The following is a 27,875-nucleotide window of genomic DNA, read 5'->3' as shown; positions in this document are numbered from 1 at the left end:
AAATTCATCTGTTGTCTCCACCATTCTCCCAACTCCACTAATCACTTGGAGCTCTTTGACTTCCTCTCTTTGCAACTTGACTTTCTCCAGTCCAACTTTCCTAACAGTGAGGTAATTTTTCTTGGTGATTTTAATGTTCACAACTCCAGCTGGCTTCCGTTTTCTAGTCACACCGACCCAGCTGGTCGAGATGCTGAGACTTTTGCAATTACTAATGACCTTGCACAGATTGTTCATTTACGTACAAGAATACCGGACAATCCTAATCATACAGCCAGCATGCTTGTTCTTTTTCTCCCAAACAACCCTTCTAAGTACACGGTCGAAGTGAGAGGTCCTTTAGGCACTTCAGATCACAACTTGGTGATTGTCTCTTCTCCAGTGGAGGCTTTATCTCATGGCTATTCCCAAACTCATGTTGTTTGGCATTATAAGAATGCAAAATGGGATGACCTGTGAGATTTCTTTCCTTCTTTTCCTTGGTTGGATTACTGTTTCAAAACTTCTGATGTCAACGTTTGCTCAGATCGTGTCAGTGAAATTATTCTTGCAGGAATGGAATCCTTTATCCCACACTCCTCTTTAAAATCTCGTCCTTTATCTAAACCTTGGTTTTCCAATAAATGTGATAAGGCTGTTCAAGAGAAGAATGTTGCATATCGTAATTGGCTTGTTTCTAATTCTTCGGTTTCATTTTCTGCCTACACCAAAACTCACAACAATTGTAAAGCAGTTATTAATCAGTCCAAACTAGAGTTTGAACAGGCTAAAAGTCGAAAACTTGCCCTAATGGTAGCCGAGCATTCTGGTCTCTTGCCAAAGCAATTGGCCGCAACTTTTGCCAATCCCTGCTCCCACCTCTGTCCAAACCAGATGGTTCTGTTGTCACTTCAGCCAAGGATAAAACTGACCTGCTTGCATCCCATTTTTCTTCCAACTCATGTATTAATGATCTTGGAAAAACACCTCTCACCATTCCCAACATGCTCCATTCAATGCCTCCTGTGGTCTTCCGTCAAAAGGTTTTCAGAAGGTTTTTGACCAATCTTGATGCTAAGAAAGCTCCAGGTCCATTTCTCCACTTGTTCTCCTTATTCTTTGCCGCCTTTTTTTTTTTTCACTTTCTTATTCCAAAGGTGTTTTTTTGTCTGCTTGGAAATTTGCTCATATCCAGCCAGTTCCTAAAAAGGGTGACAAATCCCTCCCATCCAATTATCGTCCCATTGCAATTACTTCTACTCTTTCTAAAGTAATGCAGAAATCCATTAACTGCCAACTCTTAAACTACCTAGGAACCTTTCGTCTGATCAACGATCGCCAGTATGGATCCCATCAGTGTCGATCCACTGGTGATATTCTGGCTTATGTTACCCATTTATGGACTAATTCAATGGAAAGGTTTGGTGAAACACAAGTAGTTTCTCTTGGACATTTCAAATGCTTTCGATCATGTTTGGCATAAAGGTCTTCTAAACAAGCTTCCATCTTATGGTTTGCCAACTGTTTTTAGTAATTGGTTATCTAGTTTTCTCTCTGATCGCTCACTGAGGGTGATGGAGATGGCTCTCTGTCTTCTAACTTCTCCACTAATGCCGGCGACCCCCAAGGTTCAGTTATTTCTGCCACTCTTTTCCTCTTGTATATTAATGACCTTCTTCCATTGACTGTATATCCTATCCATAGTTTTGCCGATGATAGCACATTGCATTCCACTTTCCATTTTGAGAAACCTTGTCCTGCTCAATCAGCTTCAAATTCTCGAAAATCTGCTACCAATTCCTTAAATGCTGATCTTCAGGTAATTGTTCAGTGGGTCAAAGACAATTTAGTTGATTTCACCCCTTCTAAAACTCAGTCTTGTCTTATATCTCACAAAAAGGATTCTTCTTCTCCTATGCTTATCTTTGGTGACACTCCGATTTCTAGGCAAAATGATATATCCCTTTTGGGGATTACCCTGACTTCTAATCTCTCTTGGCACAAGCACATTACAAATATTGCTTCCTCTGCATCTAAAAAACTTGGTTTTCTCTTTTACTCTCAGCGTTACTTTTCTTCCAAACATCTGCTCACTCTGTATAAATTGCAGATCCGCCCTGCCGTGGGATATTGTTCCCATATCTCAGGTGGTGCCCCCAAAATCTCTCTCAGGCTTCTAGATTCCATTCAGAAGAGGGCAGTTACATTAATTTCATGACTCATCTCTAAGAGAGTCTCTCCACTCTCTGTCTCATAGACATACCGTTTCTGCTGCATGCCTTTTCTACAAATACTTCCATGGGTACTGTTCTTCTGAATTGGCTTCTATAATTCCCACTCTCCCTTTTGAAATAATCCGAACACCTGCCGCTACCGGCCAACATCCATTTACTGTCCAACGTCAAACTCACAGAACTTTTCACTTCCTCGTTTATTCATTCACCTGCCATTTTCTGGATCAACCTTCCTTCGTAAGTATTTCCTGAAAATTACAGTCTACAGAAGTTCAAGTTCAATGTCAACAAATATCTTCTTTCGTCTTCTCAACCTCCAATCCAAGCACGGTACTAAGTACTATAGGTTTTAATACCTCTTGTGTTTGGGGTTTACATAAAAAAAAAACAAAAAACAACAAAGAATAAGAATACTCGAAAAGATATTTCTTGGTTAAATGCCTAAAAGTATGATGGAGTTAGTTTATGCACATTAGGTAATACACACACATCATTTCTACCACCGAGGTAACTTTAATGCATCATTTTAATTATATCTCATATTGCGAATGCCTTCGCGAGTTGCCATGGTATTGCATTGTCTCGAATAAGTAGCCCTTCACCTATGGAGAAGACTGTTACTTATTCTTGGTGGATTCCACCACCCAGACAGCACCGTATCGAAGCTAGGTTGTAATACCTGGGGTTGTAATTATTATAGGTTGTAATAACTGGGTTGTCACTATTACAACAAAAGCGTACCTGCCCACCCACTCATGAGGAACCATTAAGCATTGAAATGGTGCCATCTGGATGGTAATATCCACCAAGAATAAGTATCATTAGTCTTCTGTGTAGATGAAGCGTTACTTATTTGAGGTAATGCAATACCATGGCAACTCGTTGTGAAGGTATTCACAATATGAGATATAATTAAAATGATGTATTAAAACTGCCTTGGTAGTAGAAGTGATGTATCTGCATTACTCATTCATGGACAAACTCAGTTATGCTCTTAGGCATTTAGCCAAGGCGCCTCCGTAGCCAAGTGGGCAGGATCAGCAGTGCATAGCACACGCTTCTTGATTAAACTGGGGTTTGAGCCCGTGACCACCAAATAGGAGGATGCAGAAAAGTCAAGGAATGAGCACCGCATATCTCCAGAGCAATATGGCCTTAGTTGCTAATGCTCCTAAAAACCAAATAACAAACAAACAAACATTTAGCCAAGAAATATCTTTTAGATTAAACCATGCACACCATCAGGCATCTCTCATATTGTGGAGTTATACTTCATAACTGGGTTGTCACTATTGCAACAACAGGGTACCTACCCATCCACCCACCCACCCACCCACCCAACCAACCAATAAGCTTTAAAACTGTGCCGTCTGGGTGGTGGTGTGGTATCCAGCAAGAATAAGTAACATTAGTCTTCTCCATAGGTGAAGCATTACTTATTCTAGATAGTTCAGTACCATGGCAACTTGTTGTGAAGTATTCACAATATCAGATACAAGTCGACCATCACTAATCCGGCAGCGTTGGGACCTGTGGGGTGCCGGATCACCGGTGGTTATTTTATCACACACATTTTATCCAATAGTTAACCACCTCCTTCTACCTTTAACACGTTGACTTTCAAGCTAGTTCAAGAAAAGAATTCCCCAGGGGCCAAAAAATATTTAGGAAATAATTTGATTAGTAATTCTAAAATAAATATTGTAATGTCAGTGTTGTCGTTTTTTCACTTAAAAGATAAGAAAAAAAAAAAGACTTTTATTATTATTATTATTAGCTATATGGTGCAAAGAAGCCTGAGACTTATGCTGCACCAGCCAAAAAAAAAAAAAAAAAAAATTTCCCGAGTTACCCTGAGAGAGAGAGAGAGAGAGAGAAGGAAATCGCCAAGAAAGAGAAGAATGATGATATCCAGCTCAGGACCCTGGGTGTGCCAAGCCCATACTCACCAGATGTGAGCTCCTAGGGTTACGTTATGTTGCATATATGTTTTATAACTAAAGTGTGTTGGTTACTTCATTTCTTGAGAAGCCGTGTCGGCCACAAACATGTGATGCTATTATGGCATACATATGACGGTCATTTGTGATTAGTTTATTGCACCCGTGGCGAGCACTACAATAAAACTAATTGCGATAAAATAAACTCTGAAACATCCCAATAAGTTTGTCAGTATTGTTAGAGATTTTGTTGATATGGAGGTTTGATGGCGCATAGGCTACTTTGGCCATAATGCGCCTGGAGATTTTGGGAAAACAAGTTCGTTAGCATGCTGTATTATCCATCATATTGTGTTGTGTTTTTCCGCAAGTTTGTATAAGTGTGTTGTAAAAAAAAAAAAATCTAAAAAAGGAATGGCTAAAAGAAAATTACTAAGATAAGAGGAACTGAGAGAAATTACTGGAATTTACAATTAAGCAGAGTTGAACTTGTCACAGACACACCACTGTCGAATTTTTTCAGAAGTTCAAATTTATCTGTTATGGACAATGTACGATGTTGCGCTTTACACCACAAGAGGCACTTCCTTTATGCATTGGAACCATGGCTGGGGCTAAATGTGAGCAGATTATAATAATAAATGCAGAAAAACAAGTGGAAATGGCTTGCCAGTGTTTACAAGTTCGCGCCAACAGCTGATGCTGCAACCAACGCCACCAAAACAGTAGCAGCAGGTCGGTGTGCCGACCCGGGAAATCTGAAATTACTTTCGCACAAATTATGTCCGAATTAGCAGTGGAACCGGATTACCTGTGGCCAGATTAGTGATGGTCGACCTCTATAATTAAAACTACCTTGGTAGTAGAAATGTGTCTGCATTACCCATTCATAAACAAACTCTGTCAACAAGAATAGGTTTAATTAAATAGTGGATTGTAATACATAGACCATTTGAAATAATTACAAGTCAATAAAATGAGCACTACGAAACCAAAAGAAGGTGTCGGAAGTCTGAGGTCTCATAGCACCATTGAGAATAATATTTAAGTTTATTAAATGCAGTTAACTGTTATAGTGAAGGTTTAATGATATTCTTCTGTCACCCACACCTTTGTGGGTACAAATGCCCACCCCTATTTGAATGCATCAAGTCCTGATTTAGTTTTGTAACATTAATGATATACTGAAATATACAATCAATAAAATTCACATCTGCAGCATATAGTACATAAAGAATGCCAATTTCAAAGATATTTATTTAGTAGATCATGAAAAATTTTTTTTCATAATACTTTCTCTTATTTCCTGCAGTTTTTTGCTGATTCTTCTGCACATAGTTCAAAAATTCCTTTCACCTTCAAGTGAAAACAAGAAGTTGTAGAGAAGAAATTCTGGAGAGTGGGTGGGGAGGACCCCAAGCATTCACATCTTGGCCCAGTCAGGGTGATGTGTGCAATCTTTGCATTTTAAAAATTCATCAATATCATTTTCTATAAGACATCTTCTCTGAAGACTGCCTATAACTTGTTATATGTTTCTAAAGCTGGTACACCAAAGTTCTTGTAAATTTTGTTCTTTTGAAATACAGTGGACTTGCACTTTATGATTGGTTCACTTTACAATCAAACCACTTTATAATGGATTCTCCGTTCACTATACGATATGTAATAAGTGCTGGTTGTGATCCCGTTTGCAAACTGAATTTTAATTCTATTAAATGGTGATCTGATAAGTGAAAATAGGAAGAATATTATCCGTAGGCTATAAGAGTAAAGATATAAAGCACAAATTTACACTTTATTACTTTGCCAATTAACAAAATTAAATGATATGTGAAAATCGGAAGAATATTTTCCACAAGTTAGCAAAATAAAAATAAATTTACGCTTATGTATATAGCTTAATTACTACTGTAATATATACGTGCTAATTAACTGATATTTCTGTTCGCTGACATTTTTTTTGTTGTAAAATTTAAAACAGTAAAAAAAGATAAGCAGTCAATAACGAAGAACATTGCATGCATAAAATTGCAACTAACACGATACATGCAAGTGAGATATGGAGAAACAAGTTTACAAAAATTTTAAAAATAGGAATGAAGAGAAGGTTCTGAAAATTCATTTGTTTTTATACGATTGAAGATTCCTGCAAGGGGGAACACATTTCACCAGAATAACATAAAAACTCACAGAATTCTAACTATTGGTACTATCGCAAATGCAATAAGAATGAGTTTACTTCCCATTTATAATAGATTTCAGTAACAAAAAAGTCCAATAAAACTGGAAACTACAAATTGTTTTTATTGTATTATGGTTGTGATCTTCAAAAATATCACAACAGCATTCAAAATTGATTCTTATAACCAAACATATGATAACGATGAAAATGTAGTGCATTTTAATGATTTGAATTGGTTTCTGAAATTTGATTCTATAAAGCAGCTGATTCTACTAACCAGTGACCATGTAAGAGGCACCTACTTATTTCACTTTATGACTGATTTGGCTTATGATTTCTCTGACCAGACCATGTGGTCCTTCCTCTCAGCCAATAGTAGCCTATGTAAACCAGTTGGCGTTTTTTGCATCCTTTAGTTGAAGTGATTTTTTGTGTTGTGCTTTAATCAATATATTAGTTTTAATAATTTTTTTTTAATCAATGTATGTACAAATTCAATTATAAAAATCACCTTTTAGAGGGATAAATAGCTTAGTTATATAGCGAAAATTCAACTTCTGAGATCTTGAAATGAATTCCCACAAAAACAATGTGTTATTGGGTTCACATTACAATATTTTCATAATATGATGGTGTCTCTGGAATGGATTAATATCATAAAGTGGGGGTCCACTGTATTCATTTCAAAAATTTGCAGATCACATTGTTGCAGAGCTCATTTCAAAAATTTGCAGAGCACATTGTGTGTAAGGTTGGTTACATTTCAAAAGCTAACAAAAATACACAGTTTTTTTTATAACTGTCGGAGACTTTATTTTTATTAAAAATAGTAACAGTTTTGCTATAATGCAGTACATGTGTTCCTAAAAATCTCTGGATTAGGGTATTTCACTCATTAAAAGCAACAGGACTTATGGGAAAAATAGGGATGTAGCAGAGCACTCAAAAAAAAATTGTTCAGTCTGGTAAGTAAAACAGTAAAAAAAGTTATAAACCCAATAATATTGCTAACACAGGTTTAAACATCTTAAATTACTAATAAATAAATATTACAGTAAATATAGTACTTTACCTTGACAAGATATGAACTTTGATTGATATTTATGTTAATAATTTTCATTTTCTTTTCTGACATTTTCTTTTTTTTTGGATTGTAAAATTTAAAACAGTAAAAAAGATGAGTAATCAAATAATGACGAACACGGCATGCACAAAAGAGAAGATTCTGATATTTTTTTTGTTTTTTATATGATTGAAGAGGAAACACATCTCACCATTACATAAAACCCCACAGAATTCCAGCTATCGGTATTATTGCAAATGCAATAAGATCGAGTTTCCTACCAGTTTATAATTAGATTATGTTAACAGAAAAAAAAAAAAATCTAAAAGGAATGGCTAAAAGAAAATTACTAAGATAAGAGAAAAACCCCATAAACCGGGAACTGCAAATTGTTTTATTGTTTTATGGTAGTGACCTCCATTTCTAGTTCTTCCTTAAATTTATTTATGTTATCCACTTTCATAACAACAGATAGAAATTTGTTCCAGAAATCAACCATCTGCTGGCTAAATGCACATCTATTCTGCAACTATCCTACCTTATTTTGAATTTATCCTCCAACCTCATGTGCATAGCCTGAGCAAATCAGGCTATGCACATCAGGCTATTCCGTCAGTATTCAATCCATTTAGCAGTAGAACTGTTGTAACGAGTACTCTGTACTCGTTCCAACAGTTCTACATCCTTCCTAAAATGATGCCTCCAGACCTGTATACAGTACTCAAGGTGTGGCCTTACCATTGCCTTATACAAGGGGATAATCACCTTATTATCCCTGCTAGAAAAATTCCTGTATATCATTGACAAGACACCATGAGCTACTCTTGCAGACCATCTGCACTGCTCAGTAAACTTCATATCTGCCTGCACATTACCCCTAGGTCCTTTTCATTCTCTACCAATGTCAGTGTAATACCACAGAGTTGATACGTTACTCTGGGGTTACTGCTCCCATACGTAGTACTTTACATTTGTCAATGTTAAACTTCATTTGTCACCTCTCAACTCATCTGCTCAACTTTTCTAGATCCTGTTGCAGCAGCAGCATACTGTCATTAGTGTCATTAACGACTCTGCAAACTTGGACATTAAGCTTGATATACCATCATTAATATCATTTATAAATACAGAAAACAACAATGGGCCCAACACTAAACCGCGAGGGACTCCACTAATAACATTAGTCCATGAAGAGTACTTTTTTTTTTTTTTTTTTTAGGAGCATTAGCAACTAAGGCTATATTGCTCCAATGATATGCGGTGGTCATTCCCCGACCTCCCGCATCCTCCGTATTTGGTGGTCACGGGATCGAACCCCGGTCTAATCAAGAAGCCTGTGCTACACACTGCTGCTCCTGCTCACCTGGCCATTGATTACCACTCTCCGTCTTCTCCCACTCAACCATCCCTTTATCCATAGCAGCAATTTGTCTCCAATGCCACACAGCTCCAATTTGTGCAGCAATCTTCGATGTGCAACAGTATCAAAAACATTTCTAAGATCCAAATATATGATATCAAAGTTATTCTCTGCATCCAGTTGCTTTGTGACCACATCATAGTATCCAATCAAATTGGTCACACAAGACTTCCCCTTAACAAACCCATGCTGTAACTGAAGTCTTGTCTAGATGATCCTGTGCTTCTTTAACTGGTGCCTCCATTAATTTCCCTGGAACAGAAGTTAAACTAACAGGTCTATAATTACTTGTGTCTCCCTTTGATCCTCCTTTGTGAATTCGGCTCACATTTGCACATCAACAGTCCATGGGTACCTCCCCTGAGTCCAAGGAAACTCTCATAATTATGGCTAAGGGTTTGTTTACTTCCATTGCTGCCTCCTTTAATATAATTGGAGAGATCAAATCCACACCAGATGCCTTTCTTATGTTTATCTTCAACAATTTCTCCTCCACTTTCCTCTCAGTTATTACAAAATCATCTAGCTCACTGCCAGAGTTGAATACACCTCTGGCATTCCTCTCCCTGAATAACTCCTCATATGTAGATGCAAAATACTCATTTAGTTCGTAAGCCACCTGAGCAGGATCAATAGTTGAACCATCGATATCCAGTTGACCAATCTGATTCGTCCCCTTCCTTCTAGAGTTTACATAGGTAAAGAACTCTTTGCTGTTTTTCTTTGCATCCTTTGCCAAAGATTTCTCACAATCTGCCTTTGCTTGTCTAACCTCCTTTGTCACTTGGTTACAGACCAGCTTATATCTATCATAGGCTTCCATATCACCCATTAATTTATATGTATTCCATGCATTTTTCTTCTCTGCCACATGTCTCATTAGTTCATCTGACATCCATTTAGGCCTGAACCTTGAACAATATTTCTTAGTTGGTATGTAAAGCCTAGTAGCTTCCAAGATTAATTCTTTGAATGCTTCCCATTTTGAATTTGCTGTTGGTAACATCATCAGTTGGTCTCACCGTATAGAATTTAAATACTCTCTCAGACCACTGTAGTCACCCTTACGAAAGCAATAACCCTTCTCTTTATTCCTGATGGCAGTTACCTCTTTGAGTAAGTCCCACTTCAGCACACTGTGATCACTACCACCTAGTGGTTGCTTTGTCTGCAGATTCTTAATGCATGAAGAATCACTACTGATAATCAGATCAAGAGTGTTACTCCCTCTAGTTGCCTCCCGAACATGCTGATATAGAAAACAATTATCCAAATCATCCACAAAAGCCTTGCTAGTGTGTGAGTGACCAACTCACAAATTCCAGTCAATATCTGGGAAATTAAAATCCTCCATTATAAGACTGATTTACTGGCCCACTCTATTTTCCTGTACAGTTTTTTATTATACTCATCAGAGTCATTAGGCCTATAACACACTCCTACTCTCAATTTTAATTTCCCAGTGCTTGTATCACACCTGACTGACTCGACACTGCACTCTCCAGTAATGTTGACTGGCTGTACCTCCTTGGATTTTGTGTTTCTTAACTAATAACATAACCCCTCCTCCCTTCCTATCCTGTCTATCCTTTCTGTAGATGTTGTACTCTCCAAATTCCAGTTCTGCAGTCTTTATATCTGTGTGACACCAGGTCTCTGATATCCCAAAAATATCACCCTGATGTTTTGACCAACACCTCAAATTCATCAAATTTATTTACCAAACTCCTAGCATTGGTGTACACACAAATATACATGCACCTGTATACTATTCTTAGCTACCCTAACACAACCTACATGTTTACTTGTACCACAATGATTCCCAGCAGTATCTGAAATCCCCTTATCTTGTGTTCCAGGCTGCTGCTCATTCCAATAGAAGCAGTGAAGAATCAATTTCACCTCTGCCAGCAGCTACAGTGTCTAGAGACTAGGCATCTGCAAGGTGATCTGATTGAGGTGTAGAAAGACTTGAATGGTTTGAGCATGCTCAAATCTGATGGGATTCTTCCTCTTGCTCAGAATAATCACCTGAGAGGGCATAAATTCCAATTGAGGAAAGACAGATGTAGGATAGATGTGCGGAAGTTTGCCTTTAGCCAGCGGGTAGTTGGTTGGTGGAACAGACTTCCATCCTTTGTTGTGGAAGTTGATAGCCTAAATAAATATAAGGCTGAGCTGGACAGGTATTTGGAATGAACATAGGGGTGAAATGGGAATGGTTTTTTTTTTTTTTTTTTTTTTGGCTGATGCTGCATAAGCTTGCTTTCTTGCATCATATGCCTCTACTAATACTAATATTGCTACTTAGCTTTATTGAACAATGCTATTCATTGTTCCAAAAAAACTTCTTGTTCTAATTAACACACACTGCCTCAGATTTCAGTAGTAGTCAGGCTGATGTCGTGAGGCGCCTCCGTAACCAGGTGGGAAGGAGCATCAGTGCGTAGCACACGCTCCTTGATTAGACCGGGGTGCGAGCCCATCACCACCAAATACAGAGGATGCGGAAAGGTCAGGGAATGACCACCGCATATCCCAGAGCAATATGGCCCTAATTGCTAATGCTCCTAAAAACCAAATAACAAACAAACAAACAGCTGCTGTTATGACTTTTTTTTCAAGCAACCAATTTTACCTGTTGTTAATTATTGTGCTATTATTTGATCTCTGTTCTAGAAATAACTTTTCTACCTATATTTATTATTATTATTCATATGGTGCAAGGAAGCCTGTGGCTTATGCTGCACCAGCCAAAAAAAATTCCCAAGTTACCCTACCCTGAGAGAGAGAGAGAGAGAGAGAGAGAGAGAGAAGAATGATGATATCCAGCTCAGGACCCTAGGTTTGCTAAGCCCATACTCACCATATGTAAGCCCCTGGGGTTTGAACATATTCAGATGAGATTTATTTGTTTCCTTTGTTTGAAGAAACACATTGAGTTCCATCACGAAGACAACACAATGCTCTGTGTGACAAGTTTTGTTTAATTCCTCTTAATTTATATCATAATCTTCAGTCTTCCCATTTCATTTATAATTTAGTTCAAAATTTTATTGACTCCTCTCCTTCCTGTTCTTATTCCTTAAGCAGCAAATTCCCATCATCAGTGCACATTCTCCTTGCCTCTACTTAGAATGAATTATTCTTCTCTGAGTCTGGTATTTCGTGGTATGAAACTAATTTTCACAGGATTGATATTTTTATTTTAAAAAATGTATTCATTTAGATGACTTTTGGTGTGTTAAAGTAACTTCTTTTTTTTTAAATTCCTATTTTTAACCTATTATTTTTCATTTAAAATTTACCAATTTTTAGCCTCACAATCTTTACATTATTATTCGTATTTCATTATATATTTTTGAAGCTGTAAATCATTATATATTATTGATTATTGCATTCATATTAATTCTTATTTTGTATTTCTACAAAATGATGATTTGTGTTTAAGCACTGTAATGTATGCGGTATTTGAAATAAATAAATAAATGGTGAATAGGAAATTTTGGTGCATTTGCAATGTCCTTGTAAGCCCCATTAATTCTTTCAGCTTTTTTTTCCCATCCGTTTCTGAAGTTATGAAAAGTTACAGATAATGCAAGACCAAGGTGTAAGCTAATGCAGTATTCCATGTAACATAGCCTTGATTGGGTTTACTGCATGTGGACATGTTGCTATGACATTGGAATGAGTACATCTGTAAACTTTTATAAAACTTTTTCTTAATGGTTTCACCTTGGTGTTTGCTATACAGGCAACTCTTTGTTTACGAATGTTCAATTTACGAACATTCGCTTTAACAAATGTCACAATTCATTCTTCGAGCCCGTCACCACCAAATACGGAGGATGCGGAAAGGTCAGGGAATTACCACCGCATATCCTGGAGCAATATGGCCATAGTTGCTAATGCTCCTAAAAACCAAATAACAACAACAATTCATTCAAAATTTCTTGAAGTTGCCAATAGATAGAGTTCCTTATAAAACGAAATGCCAAACATATAGTAAACATAATTGTAAGATTTAAATAAATAAACTTTTAAACAATGTATTTATTACAGTAATTATCAGAAAATTATTATATGATAATTATACTGAACTGTTCTTGGTTAATAAAATTAATCTAGCCAGTAAAAAAACGTTGGTTTATATTCCATGCTGCACAGAATGTTTTTTCGTGGGAAAGAAATCGGTGATTTCTCCCTATTATAATGTAATAGGATCATCACTTGCGTTGCCTAGTTTATCTTAGACCAGGGGTTCCCAACCTTTTTTTGCTTGTGGACCCCCTGAGTCTACTTTACGTATGTGGACCCCCCATATACGCAGGCTCACATGTGGTGAGTATGGGCTTGGCACACCCAGGGTTCTGAGCTGGATATCATCATTCTTCTCCTTCTTGGTGATTCCTTTCTACTTCTCTCTCTCTCTCTCTCTCTCTCTCTCTCAGGGTAATAGGGATGATTTTTTTTTTGGCTGGTGCAGCATAAGCCTCAGGCCTCCTTGCACCATAAGGCTAATAATAATAATAATAATAATAATATGAAATATTTATTTGTAGGTTAGTAAAAGCTAATAATTAAACAATTCCAATATAATATAAAAAATGTAAATTACAAATTTTTCAAAATTTTAATTGATAAAACTGGTTTATATTTTTACTTGTAATGACAGAATTAGTAAAAAAAATTTTTAAAAAATACTATTTCAAACAACATATATAAATTTATTCCTAAGGCTATTAAATAGGATCCCATTAAATAGGTCCTACTAATGAGATCCTTGTGGCTGATGTTTTGATATTTGCATTTTAATATCTGGCTCCAATTTTGTGAGAGTCAGACGAAGATCACCTCTTTTTACTATATCAAGTCGATTACGATTTTTTGTTTACAACTGTGTTACACGAATAAAGCCAGATTTCACAAGATAAGATGATGGGAAAACAATGACATACATTTTAGCTTTCTCCCATAAAAGCGGATATTTACATGCAATGTCACTATTCTTCCATACATCATGCTTTCCTTTTTTGAATAGACTTCAGACTGTCTCATCAGACCGCAATTCAACAAGTTCCTTTTGTAAATCAATTTCAAAATCAGCAACATTTACCTCAAATGGAATTAGCACCCAATCTGGGATGTTCAGTTCTAGTAGGTCCTTGAACCGAACTTGGATGTCTTCATAATTTTTTTTAAATGATCAACAAAGACAACACAATCATCATCTTTTAAATCACTGCTAACTGCAGCAAGGTTTGGCAACTGGTCAAACGCACAGCTATTATTAGCCGTGCGTGAGATATTAAGACTGTACAATTTGAGTTTTCCTAGGAATGCATTAATGGCTTCTTTGCTAGATATTAAATCACAGTTATGTCCTTGCTGCAGCTTATTAAGAGAATTCAGTTTTTCAAACTCATCTGAGAGGTAAAATATGTCTGTTTTCATATCAACCAACTGTTTTCCAATCTCCTTTTCGTTTAGAAATGATACAATACTGTTCCAAAGGACAACGAAGACAATTGCCTTTAGACAACCATCGCACCTCTATATGCAGTACAGGACGGTCAAATCCTTCTTCATTTTCATCACAAAATTTGCGAAAGAGATGATCTTGAAGAGCATTAGCCTTAATGAGGTTGACAGCTTTTATTACAAGAGTTAAGGCTTCATGAAGACGTCCACTCAATCTCTTCGCCACAAGATGTTGGCGGTGAATCACACAATGTATGCAAAATACTTTTGGCAATGCATTTTTTAAATGAGTGATAAACCCTCTGTACCTACCGACCATGAAAGGAGCACCAACAGTAGCACAAGCCATTAAATTTTCGAGTGGAATATTTTTTTCTCTAAAATAAAACTGGACTTCCTTAAATATTGTTTCACCTTTAGTATCTGTTTTGAGGAATCTTGCAAAAAGCATTTCCTCTCTGAGTTGATTATCATCCATACATCTTACATATGCCAATAAAAGTGCTTCATTGCCCATCAAAGTTGATTCATCGAGTTGCATTGCAAACTGTTTCACTCATAATTGAGCAATAAGTTGATTTTCTACATCTTCAGACATTTCATCAATGCATCTGGATATTTTGTTATTGCTCAAAGGAATTTATTGGAAATTATTGCTAAAGGAATTTATTGCTCAAAGGAATTTATCGGTAATTTCACGTGCATTTTTGTTTAACATTGTTGAAATTACAGCTGATATGAAGGCAAGATGACAGTTTCACCAATGCTATGTGGCTTTCCAGATTTTGCTATTATTTTGCTGATTTCATATGATGCTAATAAACCACTGTCTTTATTGCTTGCTTCTTTACTAAAAATCTGATCCAATTTGTTTCTTCCTTGAAAATTGTCTCATAGTTTTTGGAAATACTCCACTGATTTATTTTTCTTTTTGCTGTGCCTTGTCTCCAAATGGTGACGAAGCTTACTTGGCTTCATGCTATCATTAGACAGCACAGTCGTACATATAAGACACATTGGTTTTGTGATATTCTCTGGTGATTCAATGAAACCATATGACAGATATTCAGTCAAATATTGTCTTGTTTTCTTCTTTGCACGAGCCATGGGTAATCTGAAAACAATAATAATATTATTAACCTCAAATATTTAATGTTGGAAATGCTTGTAGGTACTAATGGAAATATAGTTCACTAGTACAATAACGTTCAATAACACAAACAATAGATTTCACCACGACGATGTCGATTACTCACTATAGAATGAAATGACTGCCTCTGACTGACTGCCTCTTTCTAGATTAGTCGGTGCTTAAATAATGTTTTCTTCCTTGAGAATTTTCTATGGAAAGAAATTTTTTTTTGCGTCAACTAAAGAAGGTTCCAGAAAATATGAGTATCTTCTAACTGCAAATTTTCTGGACTTTTCTATGACATTAGTTTATTTTATTATTATTATTATTTATTTATTTAACAAATTATTTTATTTATAATATTTCATCATGAACCCCTTAGCTCATATTATGAACCCCCGAAATACAATTTTTTTTTTCTTGTGGACCCCCTCAAAGCTTATATGGACCCCTGGGGGGGGGGTCCATGTGGACCCCAGTTCAGAAACGCTGTCTTAGACAGTCAACCTTTGGTTCACTCAGGGTCTGGGAAAGGGAAGCTTCCCCATCCCTTTCTCTTCCAGTCACAAAGATACCTGAAATGGATAATAGCAATTAACAACCGATGAAATAATTGAAATAGAGACACATTTGAATAGTAATAGTAGTAGTGGAATGTGATGCAAGAAAGCAAGTGTATGAGCTTATGCAGCATCAGCCAAAAAAAAAAAAATAAATAATAATAATAATAAAATAAAAATAAAAAAATATTTAAAAAAAAAAATGCACAACAATTCCCTCTAAATGTTTGTCCACTTACTCCTTAAATTTATTTAACCTATCAACTTCCACAACGGCAGATGGAAGTTTGTTCCAGCAATTAACTACCCGCTGGCTAAAGGCAAATTTCTGCACATTTATTCTACATCTGTCTTTCCTCAATTTGAGTTAATGCCCCCTTAGGTTTGTAATCTGAACAAGTTGAAGAATCCCATCAGAATTCAGCGTGCTGAACCCATTCAAGGCCTTATACAACTCAATCAGATCACCTAACAGGTGCCTAGTCTCCAGCCGCTGTAATTTGCAGAACTTAAGCCTCTCTTGGTAAGAGGATCCCTTCATTCCCCTCACCAATTTTGTTGCCCTTCTCTGTACACGCTCAAGCAAATCTACATCCTTCCTAAAATTAGAGCTCCAGACCTGTATGCAGTACTCAAGGCGTGGCCTGACCATTGCCTTATACAGAGAGACAATCATCTCCTTTTCCCTGCTAGCAAAATTCCTGTATATCATTGACAAAACCCCATGACCTGCCCTGGCAGCCTGTCTGCATTGCTCAGAAAACTTCATATCTGACTGCGCACAATTACTTCCATGTCTTTTTCATTTTCTACCACATTAAGTGTAGTACCACAAAGTTGGTACATTTCTCTGGGGTTACTTTTACCCACTACTTTTGCATTTGTCAATGTTAAATTTCAGTTGTCACTTATCAGCCCATCTGCCCAAATTTTATAGATCCTGTTGCAGTAGCACACTGCCATTACTGTCATTAATATGCCATTACTGCCAACCTTTGTATCATCTGCAAACTTCGACACTGAGCCTGATATACCTTCATCAATATCATTGATAAATATACAAATCAACAGCGGACCCAACACCGAACCCTGTGGAACTCCACTAATAACATTAGTCCACGAAGAGCAGCACCCATTGATTGCAACCCTCTGTCTTCTCCCATTCAACCATCCTTTTTCCATTGTAGCAGAATGGTATTACCCTTAATACCATTCTGCTCCAATTTGTACAGTAGTCATCCATGCGCAGCAGTGTCAAAAGCTTTCCTGAAATCCAAGTATATGATATCAAAATTATTTTTTGCATCCAGTTCCTTTGTGACCACATCATAATAACCAATCAAATTTGTCAGACAAGACTTTCCCTTAACAAACCCATGCTGTGTCTGAATTATTGCTGCAGTCTTGTCTAGATGATCCTGCAATGCATCTTTAACCAGTGACTCCATTATTTTACCCGGAACAGAAGTTAAACTAACTGGTCTGTAATTATTCGTGTCACCCTTCGAACCTCCTTTGTGAATTGGGGATACATTTGCACATCTCCAGTCCGTGGGAACCTCCCCTGAATCCAAGGATGCTCTCATAATTATGGCTAAGGGTTTGCTTAGTTGCTTTGCCGCCTCCTTTAATATAACTGGATAGATCCCATCCACCCCAGGTGCCTTTCTTATGTTTAACTTCAACAATTTCTCCTCCACTTTGCTCTCAGTTATTACAGAATCATTAAGCACCCTGCTACAATTTGATAACCTTCTGGCATTTTCAAACTTTAATAACTCCTCATGTGTGAATATTGATTCAAAATACTCATGCAAAATTCTGAAGTAACAGAAGAACCTGATATTCCGCAGCCTTCCAGAACATTCTTCCCTTGTCGTGGAAGTTGATAGCCTGAATAAGTTTAAGGCTCAACTGGACGGGTATTTTGAACGAACAGAAGGGTGAAGTGGAAGTGGTTATTTTTTATTTATTTATTTATTTGGTTTTTTTTTTTTTTTTTTTTGGCTGATGCTGCATAAGCTTGCTTTCTTGCATCAAATGCCTCTACTAATGCTAATGCTAATATCCCTGTGTACTCTGGTTCTGCTTTAACAGTAGCGGTATGTGATAATCTATAACACTGGTTTACAGTGTATCTGAGGTTTGAGTAAAAGTATGTGGCAGTTATTTATGCATGTTTACTGATTACTAAACCAAAATCCATTTGTTTCTATCACTTAAAGATTTCACTAAGAAAATATTAACGATCAAACAAAATATTATATGCAGATGTGTACATAACTATAGTTTCTGCAGTGGTTTACAAGTTTTATACCCCTATATTCATAATCAGTATCAAATATTTGCCTCAAATACAACAGATTGTGCATGTTTAACTCGTAACTACACACACTGTAAGGTAGTCGACCTTGACCCAGGAAGGTAGACGGCCCCCACCCCGCTCTTCTGGCCCATCTGTGATTCCCAGAATTTTATTTTCCAAGTGGAGTCTGGAAGACTCCTGTGTGTAGTTATGGGTTAAACTTGTCTGAGCATGCACTCACTTGTTTCTACAGTCCACTCAACCACAGAGCCTATATAAGTGGCACATCCCTTATGCAGCCACAGTACTCCTGTGAAAACCATCGTGAGCTGTCATTGTGTGTGTTAGTTTTCTTTCAGTATGGCAACCAGAAAGTGCATAAACAGTCCCTACATATTTTGTAACATATGTGGTTGTTTTTTTCCTGTAAAGCAGAGGCGAAATATTATCAATTTTTAAAAAAATTGTATTATGCATACTTTGACATAAAACTAGGCGATCAGGATAAATCGTGGGCACTGCATAAAGTATGCCATACGTGTGTCGAACATCTTAGAAAATAGAGTCAAGGAAAAAAGGTGTGCTTGCCATTTGCTATTCTTATGGTGTGGCACAATCTTACACCGGGGTCAAAAAATATTTTGCACAAAAGTTTGGTGAAGCCAGATAAAATACTTTTAACTCCACTGCGTATCAGTACTTTTAACTCCACTGCTGAATGTTAATTTTGTGTATGGGACGTTAAAGGTTACAATTAAAAAAATAAAAAGGACATCAAACATCCAGATCTACCGTCAGCTGTAAGACCGGTTCCGCATGGACCTGATCTGTCTGTAAAACCTCCACCAGAAACTTTGAAGTCCACATCTTCTTTCACCAAAGCAGAAGCTAAAGATGTTAGTGAAGAGGAATGTTATCAACTAGAAAATATTTTAACGCCACAGCAATTCACACAAGTCGAACTGAATGATTTAGTAAGGGAATTAGGTCTTCCAAAGTATGCTGCAGAAATTCTGGGATCCAGACTTCAAGCGAAGAACTTACTTGCTCCAGGTACATCATTTTCCTGGTACAGAAATCGTGAAAGGGAGTTTATGCAGTATTTTTCACAAGAAGGTCTTCTCGTATATTGCAGTGATATCATTGGTTTAATAAGTGCCTTAGGAGCTCAATCATATGTTCCTAGTGAATGGAGACTATTTATAGACTCTTCTAAGACTAGTTTAAAAGGTGTTCTCTTGTATAATGGATATAAGTACACATCTGTGCCAGTTGCTCTTTCAGTCTACTTAAAATAAATTTATGACAATCTAAACTTACTTCTGGAGAAAATTAAATATCAAGATCACGAATGGCAACTATTCGGAGACTTAAAAGTGTTATGTATGTTGTTGGGGCAACATGGTGGGTACACTAAAATGCCATGCTTTATTTGTGAATGGGATAGTAGAGTTAAAGTGCTGCATTGGACAAAGAAGCAATGACCTCGGAGGCACAATCTTACACCGGGGTCAAAAAATATTTTGCACAAAAGTTTAGTGAAGCCAGATAAAATACTTTTAACTCCACTGCGTATCAAGTTAGGCATAATGAAGCAATTTGTTAAAGCATTGAATAAGGATGGCAACTGCTTTAAGTACCTTTGCAGTAAATTTCTCGGTTTATCTGACGCAAAACTTAAGGAGGGTATCTTCATTGGTTTAGAAAATTTTGAAAATTTTCTAAACCAATGAAGTTTTCTAAACAGACCATCTAAAACCATTTAAGAAATTGGTTTTAGACGGTCAGTTTGAAACAACTATGACTGACGTTGAAAGGGAAACCTGGATTGCTTTTAAAAGTGTAATGGAAAACTTTCTAGGAAATCATAAATCGGAGGATTATGAGAAAATTGTTCAAAATATGGTCAAAAAGTTTGCAATTTAGGTTGCAATATGAGCATCAAAAGGCACTTTTTGCATGCCCATCTTGATTTTTCTCCTGAAAATCTTGAAAAGATGAGCGAAGAACAAGGGGAGAGATTTCATCAGGACATTAAAGAAATGGAGCAGAGGTACCAGGGAAGGTGGAATACAAACATGATGGCTGACTAATGCTGGTGTTTAAAAAGAGAGAGACACCTGACACTGTACATAAAAGAAAAACGATTAAACGTTCTTTTCAAACAAAGAGACGAAGGTCTGATTAATGAAAGTTTCAGAATTTTGATTAATACTTGTTAGTATTTACTTTTTTTTTGATATATGAAAATCCTATCAATCCTATGTCATTACTAAATACAATAAAGTTATATACAGTAATACCCCGACTTACGCGAACTCGGAGTTACGTGGTTCTTGATTTTTTCGTTTGGTGTATATCTAAAATTAGCTTACCAGTTATTTGGAAGTCAAATCATAAAGCTTGGGTGACAGCTTCCGTTTTTGAGGACTGGTTTGGTCACCACTTCATATCCGAAGTCGAATGTTATTGCAAGTCTAAACAAATTCCATTTAAAGTGATGCTTCTTATTGACAATGCACCTGGTCACCCTCCTGCCACCCTAATTAATTTCGACCCACGTGTGAAAGTTTGGTTTTTGTCTCCAAACACAACCAGCTTGCTTCAACCGATGGACCAGGGAGTTATCAAAACATTCAAGGCTTACTACACGAGGCGTTTGTTTGTACGTCTGAATGAAGCTATGAGACAAAATAGTGAGTTATCTGTTAAAGACTTTTGGAAACAATTCAATGTTTTAGATGCTGTAAGAATCATTGAAGAATCTTGGGATGAAATTCACAAAAAAACATTGAATGGTGTCTGGAAGAAACTTTGTCCATTTTTTTTTTTCAAAAACGAAACGAAAACAACACCAGAAACTGATCATGTCACTCATGTGATAGATGAAGTTGTTAATCTTGCCAGGCAATTAGATTTGGAAGTCAGTGGTGATGATGTCAACGAGCTGTTGGATTCACATAGTCAGGAGCTGACAATGAATGAACTCATAGAGATGTGTGAGCAAAACGTCACTGAAGTATCCGACACTTCAGACCCAGTTCCACCAGAAAAGCACATGACAATTGCAAGCTTGACAGAAGGTCTCAGCTCGATTGAAAAGGGCTTAAAAATTTTAGAAAACATAGACTCCAATGAAGAACACGTTATAGCTACAAAGCAAGGAATAAAAAAATTATTAGCTTGCTACAAAGAAATTCTGCACGAAAAAAAGAAGGTGCTGTGTCGTCAGACGAATTTGGTGGATTTTATGAAGCCATCGACATCGAAATAACTTTTTTATGTAACTCATTTATTTTTTTAATACATATTTTGTATTAATATGTATAAAGAACTGCAATTTTATTAAATATTTTTCTTCTAAACTAGTGTTTTTGTTAGTCCTTGGTTCCAATTAAACAAAATTTATATGTATATATATGCAAAGTTGTACCCCGACTTACGCGAATTCGACTTAAGCAATTTTCGTCGGACCCACCTATCGCGTAACTTTGGGGTATTACTGTACTTTCATATAAAACTACTTTTTTTATTTCTTAAATTATGATGTATCTGGATGTGATAGAAAAAAATCTGTCATATTTGTCATATTTCAGCAGTAGGACCTATTGAAATTCAAACCCCAGTGAACAAACTTAAATTTGTAAACTAGTGTAATTTATGACTTCCCAGATGTCATGCAGCAGATTTCCTACTCTCCGGCATCTTCCCTGGCACCTCCGTAGCCAGATGGGCAGGAGCAGTGCGTAGCACACGATTCTTGATTATACCAGGATTCGAGCCGGTGACCACCAAATACAGAGGATGCGGAAAGGTCAGAGAATGATCACCGCATATCCCCGGAGCAATATGGCCTTAGTTGCTAATGCTCCTAAAAAAACAAAAACCAACCAACCAAACCAGCATCTTCCATGACAAACTAGCAAAGTGATCTCTGCTGCTGAATATATGGTTTGAAGGCTTTGTTTTATGAACTTGCTGTACACATAGAAGAGTGGAGGTGCAAAAGCTTTGGATATATTCCAATATTAATGGATATGTTTAAGAGGATAGAGTACCATTATCCATGGGGAATGACCTTACTAACAGTCTGCAGCCACCAAATATTAGGAAGCTACCAATATATGATTTCTTTCTTCTAGCTGTGTCTTTTTTTTTTTTTTTTTCCTTCTCACTAAGGAATCCAAAAGTAATTTAGTAGAAATATAAGGTAGATGTTTCATTTCCTTCAGGTGACAATTTTTTTTACTCTAATTATAACTGCTTATCTCTATATTTCATTAAAAAATTACCCAAATTGCCTTTCGAAAGTGTTTGGAAACTGATCTCTCATATTGTGTAAATAATTACAATTGGGTCATCGGCCCTTATATCTCTAGGTACCTACCTGCCAGCCAGTAAGTGGCCAAATCGCTTTGAAATGATACCATCTGGGTGGTGGTGTTCAACTGAGAATAAGTAACAAAGTAATACCTGCCCATTAGAGAAGTGTTACTTTGAATAAATAATATTTCTCTTATGGAGAAGTGCTACTTATATGAAGTATATGAGGAAGACCATTCATCGTGTAGGATTTACCAATATGAGATGGTATAATAATGATTACTGATGTACAAAATTTCAGTTTAAAATTAAACTATGTAGTAATGATTCACTTAAACTAAATAATGTCATAGTTTGAGGCTTTTCCATAAAATTTTATTAGTTAATAAGTATATTATTTTTAAAAAAAATCATAATTCTGTAATGAAATCCATTTGCTTTAGTAATAACTTATTTTGCAGAGTGTGGTGAATGGAATGCATGTTATATTTATTCCATATGCCCTCATGAAAATAAATCCTGCATCCTGGTTAATAATGATAACCAAGTTTAAAGGTAAGTTACAAATTGAACAGTGTTATTAGTCTGATTTGTAAATTTCTGACAATTTTTGAAATTTTTTTTGTTATTTAGATACTTGACATAGTTCACAATTTTTGCAGATTAATGGAAATTTATTTAGTATATGGATTTAGATTTCTTTGAGATGAAAAGGGAAAATAACTGAAATATCCTATATGTCCAAAATCTAAACATGCAACATTCTATCTCGTGATATCCTTTCTTGAGAAATCAACCTTATCCCTTCATTGCATATCTGTCAATTCTTACTTGATACTAAATTTTATTAAGTGTAGATAGTAAAAGATCAGCTTTCACTAGACCTAGTGAAAGCTTATCTTTCACTAATATGTACAAGGCTGATCTTTCCCTAGTACAGGGGTCGGCAACCTGCGGCTCTTTAATTTTTAGCCCACACGAAGCAAAGTTTGAAATGGAGTTAGAGGACTTAAAAATCAAGGACATGTGGAGTGCAAGACTAAATTGCCTTAACGCTGAAATTGAGGATTTGGAGAGGCAAAAGGCTGCCCTTGCAATTCTATATAAATGGATACTGGTAGATGAATTGAAAAAGCAAGATCAAGTTGTGTGCGATGCGTGGTGTAGCTTACCGGACACATATATAAATTTGAAAATTTATCTGCGTTTGGACTTCTCTCAATTTTTGGTTCGACGAATTTCTGCGGGAAAGTATTTTCGAACATGAACTTTATATTAAAAATAAATCAAGAAACCATCAGAACAATGCGAGTCTCTCAGAATGCTTAAAAATGAAAATTATAGCATACTTCCCTGATGTTGAGAGACTCGCTTAAGAAGTTCATCAGCAAAAGTCACATTAATTAGAAATATTATTAATAAATAATATTTCAAAATATATCTTTTTTTTAATAAAACACTTTCCCACTCTATTCCATTTCTTAAAAAACTCCCCCATCCACCCTCCCTAGCTTGAACTGAAGTGCGGCTCTTCGGATTCTCTCTCTTTTTTAATTAGATCAAAAATGGCTCTTCACTCAAAAAGGTTGCTGACCCTTGCCCTAGTATATACAAAGGGTTGATCAAAGTATCCAAATGAGGCTTAAATATGCTTGGATTTGCATGTTTATGTCTAATTCCATCCCTTCAGTCACGTGTTTAGTGTTTGAAGTCATTGTTTTTTCTGATGAACCACATTTGGTTATGTCCAGAACTATTTAGCTATGTGCAGAACAGCATGGGTGTATCAAATTTTGCATGTAAATCAGAAAGATGTCAGCCAAAATTTGCCAATTGATACAACTAGCATATGGTGCAGCAGTGAGCTGTGTGGATTGTCAAGTTCATATGCAGGATCCTTCTAGACAGAAGTATGTAATTTAGTGTGATGTAATAGGAAATGGACCATTTGGCTGAAGAAGATTGACAGTTTTTATAGCATATGCCAGGCCATTTTAACTGAAGTTTGGAATTTTCATGATTCATTAACTTTGGAATTTTCATGAGTTTTGAGAGAGGAACAGAAACAAACAGCTTGTCTCTGAATTCTGACTTGCCTGAATGTAAAAGATTTGAAGATATAAAAATTATTAAACAATAAATGATAAGAAAATGGTGGAAATGATTAAAGATTCTGTTTAAAAGAAGGCAGTTAGGTTAATTAAGAACTGATAACTGTCCAACTGCACTCTCACAGAACTAACTTTTTCTCTTCTTCATTTATCCCTTCTATGTCTGATCTCTGAAGCAACATTTCTTTGCACATATTCACAAAACACTATCTACTGTCACAAAAATTATAATCTGCAGAAATTCCAGTCTAATATCATCAATTATATTCTGCCTTCTCAACCTTTAACCCAATCCTATAGGTTCTATTTTATTTTGTATTTGAGACTGTCATTGAAAAAGAAGAAGCAAGAAAAAAAAAAGAAAGAAAGAAAAAGAGAGAGTGATAGATCATCTTTCGATGATTCTGAAAAGGTTAAAGGATATTACACTTCTCTCACAAATCCAGGATCCTATTTACTGGTTCATCCTGATCCCTTCTCTTTGTGTTTAAGCCATTTCAGTCTCTACACTTTTATTTTATTCCCAATTAGTACAGCTTGATAGGCTTCCTATAATTTCTCACTTGTACCCTTCTGGTAATTCCACTCATCCATCTTAATGTTCACATTTCTGTCTCTTGCAAATCTTTGTTCTTGTTTCTTTTTCAGTCTCTGCAAATTATACTCTGTACTTTATATTTTTAATGTGAATTTAGGCACCTAATTAAAATAGCTGTTGCTTGTTATTGAACAAACTATGTAATAACACTCTCAAATTGCTTTGTTTTAGGCCTACTCCTAATCAATAAACCTGACTTTCTAGAACTTATAAAATACTTAGGAACCAACTGCTTAAAGAAATTAAATTGAGTCAAGATTATTTCTGCTAGTTAGTGCTCCATGCTGACCATGTTCCCTTATTTGTATCAAACCCTAATAAGATCTGTGCTAGATAATTATAGTCTAGAAAAGATTTTACTGCTATCATGCACAGTGCTGTCTCTACGGGATTTTTTACTGAATTACAGTAAGGATTAGGATGATATTGCTTTGGTGTGCCTTGAGGACTTCTGTTCAAAGTTTACATGTTGAAACATATGAACCTCCAAATCATCTCAGGAAGAGGAGGAGAAAGCCAGTGCCCATCGATATGTCGTCAGAATTCAGAGCCATACATCTTATCCTGCTTACCCATATCCCTTTGATTCCTGTTGGAAAATGCACTATGGGGGGAAAAAAATCTTTGGGGACTTCACTTGAATCAGTTGCTTGGAGCATTACTACTGAGGGTTTGATTATTGTTTTGTTGTTTAGTTTAATATAATTGGTTATATTCCATCAGCCTCAGGTTGCTTTGTTTACTTTTCGCTGCAAGTTATCTTCCATCTTCTTTCAGTTGTCATAAAATCATTTAACCCTCAATCACTGTTCAACAAACTTATGCTGTTGAACAGTATAACATGAACACTTATCATGGAAGACTGCTGCACAAATTGGAGCAGTGTGGCATTGGAGGCAAATTTCTGCTATGGATAAAGGGGTGGTTGAGGGGGATAAGACAGAGAGTGGTAATCAGTGGACACTGCTCTTCATGGAGTAATGTTATTAGTGGAGTCCCCCAGGGTTCAGTGTTGGGTCCATTGTTGTTTTCTGTATTCATTAATGATATTGATGATAGTATGTATATCAGGCTTAATGTCCAAGTTTGCAGACGATACGAAGGTCGGCAGGGTTGTTAATAACAATAATGATTTTCTAATCATTATTGTTATTAACAACCACATGTAGAATAGATGTGTGGCAAATTTCCACACATCTATTCTACAAGTATCTTTCCTCAATTTGAAACTATTCCCCTTCAGGTTCTTAGTCTGAGCAAGAGAAAGAATCCCATGAACATTCAGCTTGCTCAACCCATTCAAGGCCTTATAACCTCAATCAGATCACCTTGCAGGTGCGTACTCTCCAGGTTCTGCAATTTGCAGAACTTAAGCCTTTCTTGGTTAGAGTACCTCTTTGTTCCCCTCACCAATCTTGTTGCCCTTCTTTGTACTCGTTCTAGCCACTCTACATCCTTCCTAAAATAAAGCCTCCAGACCCGTACACAGTACTCTAGGTGTGACCTGACCATTGCCTTGTATAACAGGATAATCACCTCCCTGTCCCTGCTAACAAAATTCCTATATATCATTGACAAGTCTCCATGACCTGCCCTGGCAGCCTGTATGCACATCTCAGCAAACTTCATATTTGACTGCACAATTACCCCCAGGTCTTTTTCACGTTCCACTTCCCTGAGTGTAGTACCACACAGTTGGTATGTTTCTCTTCGGTTATTGCTACCCATATGATGTACTTTGTATTTGTCAATGTTAAACTTCAGGTGCCACTTCTCAGCCCGTTTTCCCAACTTATCTTGATCCAGTTGGAGTAGCATACTTCATTACTATCGTTAACAGCCCTGTCAACTTTTGTATCATCTGCAAACTTGGACATTAAACCTGATATATCTTCATCAATATCATTGATAAATATATGAAACAACAATGGGCCTAACACCAAACCCTGGGGAACTCCACTAATAACATTTGTCCCCGAAGAGCAGTGTCCATTGATTACCACTCTCTGTCATCTCCCACTCAACCTTCTCTTTATCTCTTGTGCCAACTTACCCTTAATGCCATACCTCTCCAATTTGTACAGCAGTCTTCCATTTCGAACAGTATCAAAAGCTTTCCTGAAATCCAAGTATATGATATCAAAATAAGCAAACATAATAAACCAAAATGCAAATTTAATTGTCAATGCAGTGAATAGACAGGTCATAACCAAATGTAAATATGCAAATTAACATTTTTCTAAATCAAAATATACAGATTTAACAAAAATAAATAAATTGAAATCAAATTCTTAATTAATTAATGAAAAGCTAATGGAAGGATACATTAAAAGATAATGAAGTGATCATGAACATTCAGATAAAACAGAATTTGTTATGGAATAAAAATATAAAAAAAAAAAAGATATGGTAATGTTATTAAGAATTATGCAAAAAAAATGATATGGTAATGTTATTAAGAATTATGCAAAAAAAATGATATGGTAATGTTATTAAGAATTATGCAAAAAAAATGATATGGTAATGTTATTAAGAATTATGCAA

At 36.2% G+C, this 27,875-nt stretch overlaps 1 protein-coding gene across 2 annotated transcripts in view; it reads left to right on the top strand.

Moving 5' to 3' along the window:
- Positions 1-27,875, top strand: part of LOC150087127 (disco-interacting protein 2-like) — a 1,128,863-nt gene that overhangs the window by 520,335 nt on the left and 580,653 nt on the right. For both annotated transcript variants that reach the window (XM_090372979.1, XM_090372978.1), the window contains exon 19: positions 23,084-23,177. In XM_090372979.1, the coding sequence (XP_090229105.1) occupies positions 23,084-23,177 (94 nt within the window). The remainder of the gene's footprint in view (positions 1-23,083; positions 23,178-27,875) is intronic.

The sequence above is a fragment of the Mastigoproctus giganteus genome, chromosome 4 (assembly GCF_048544385.1).
Source record: "Mastigoproctus giganteus isolate SK-2022 chromosome 4, ASM4854438v1, whole genome shotgun sequence".
Lineage (NCBI taxonomy): Eukaryota > Metazoa > Arthropoda > Arachnida > Uropygi > Thelyphonidae > Mastigoproctus > Mastigoproctus giganteus.
The sequence above is the reverse complement of the archived record's forward strand: the minus strand, read 5'-3'. Positions and strand labels throughout refer to the sequence as shown.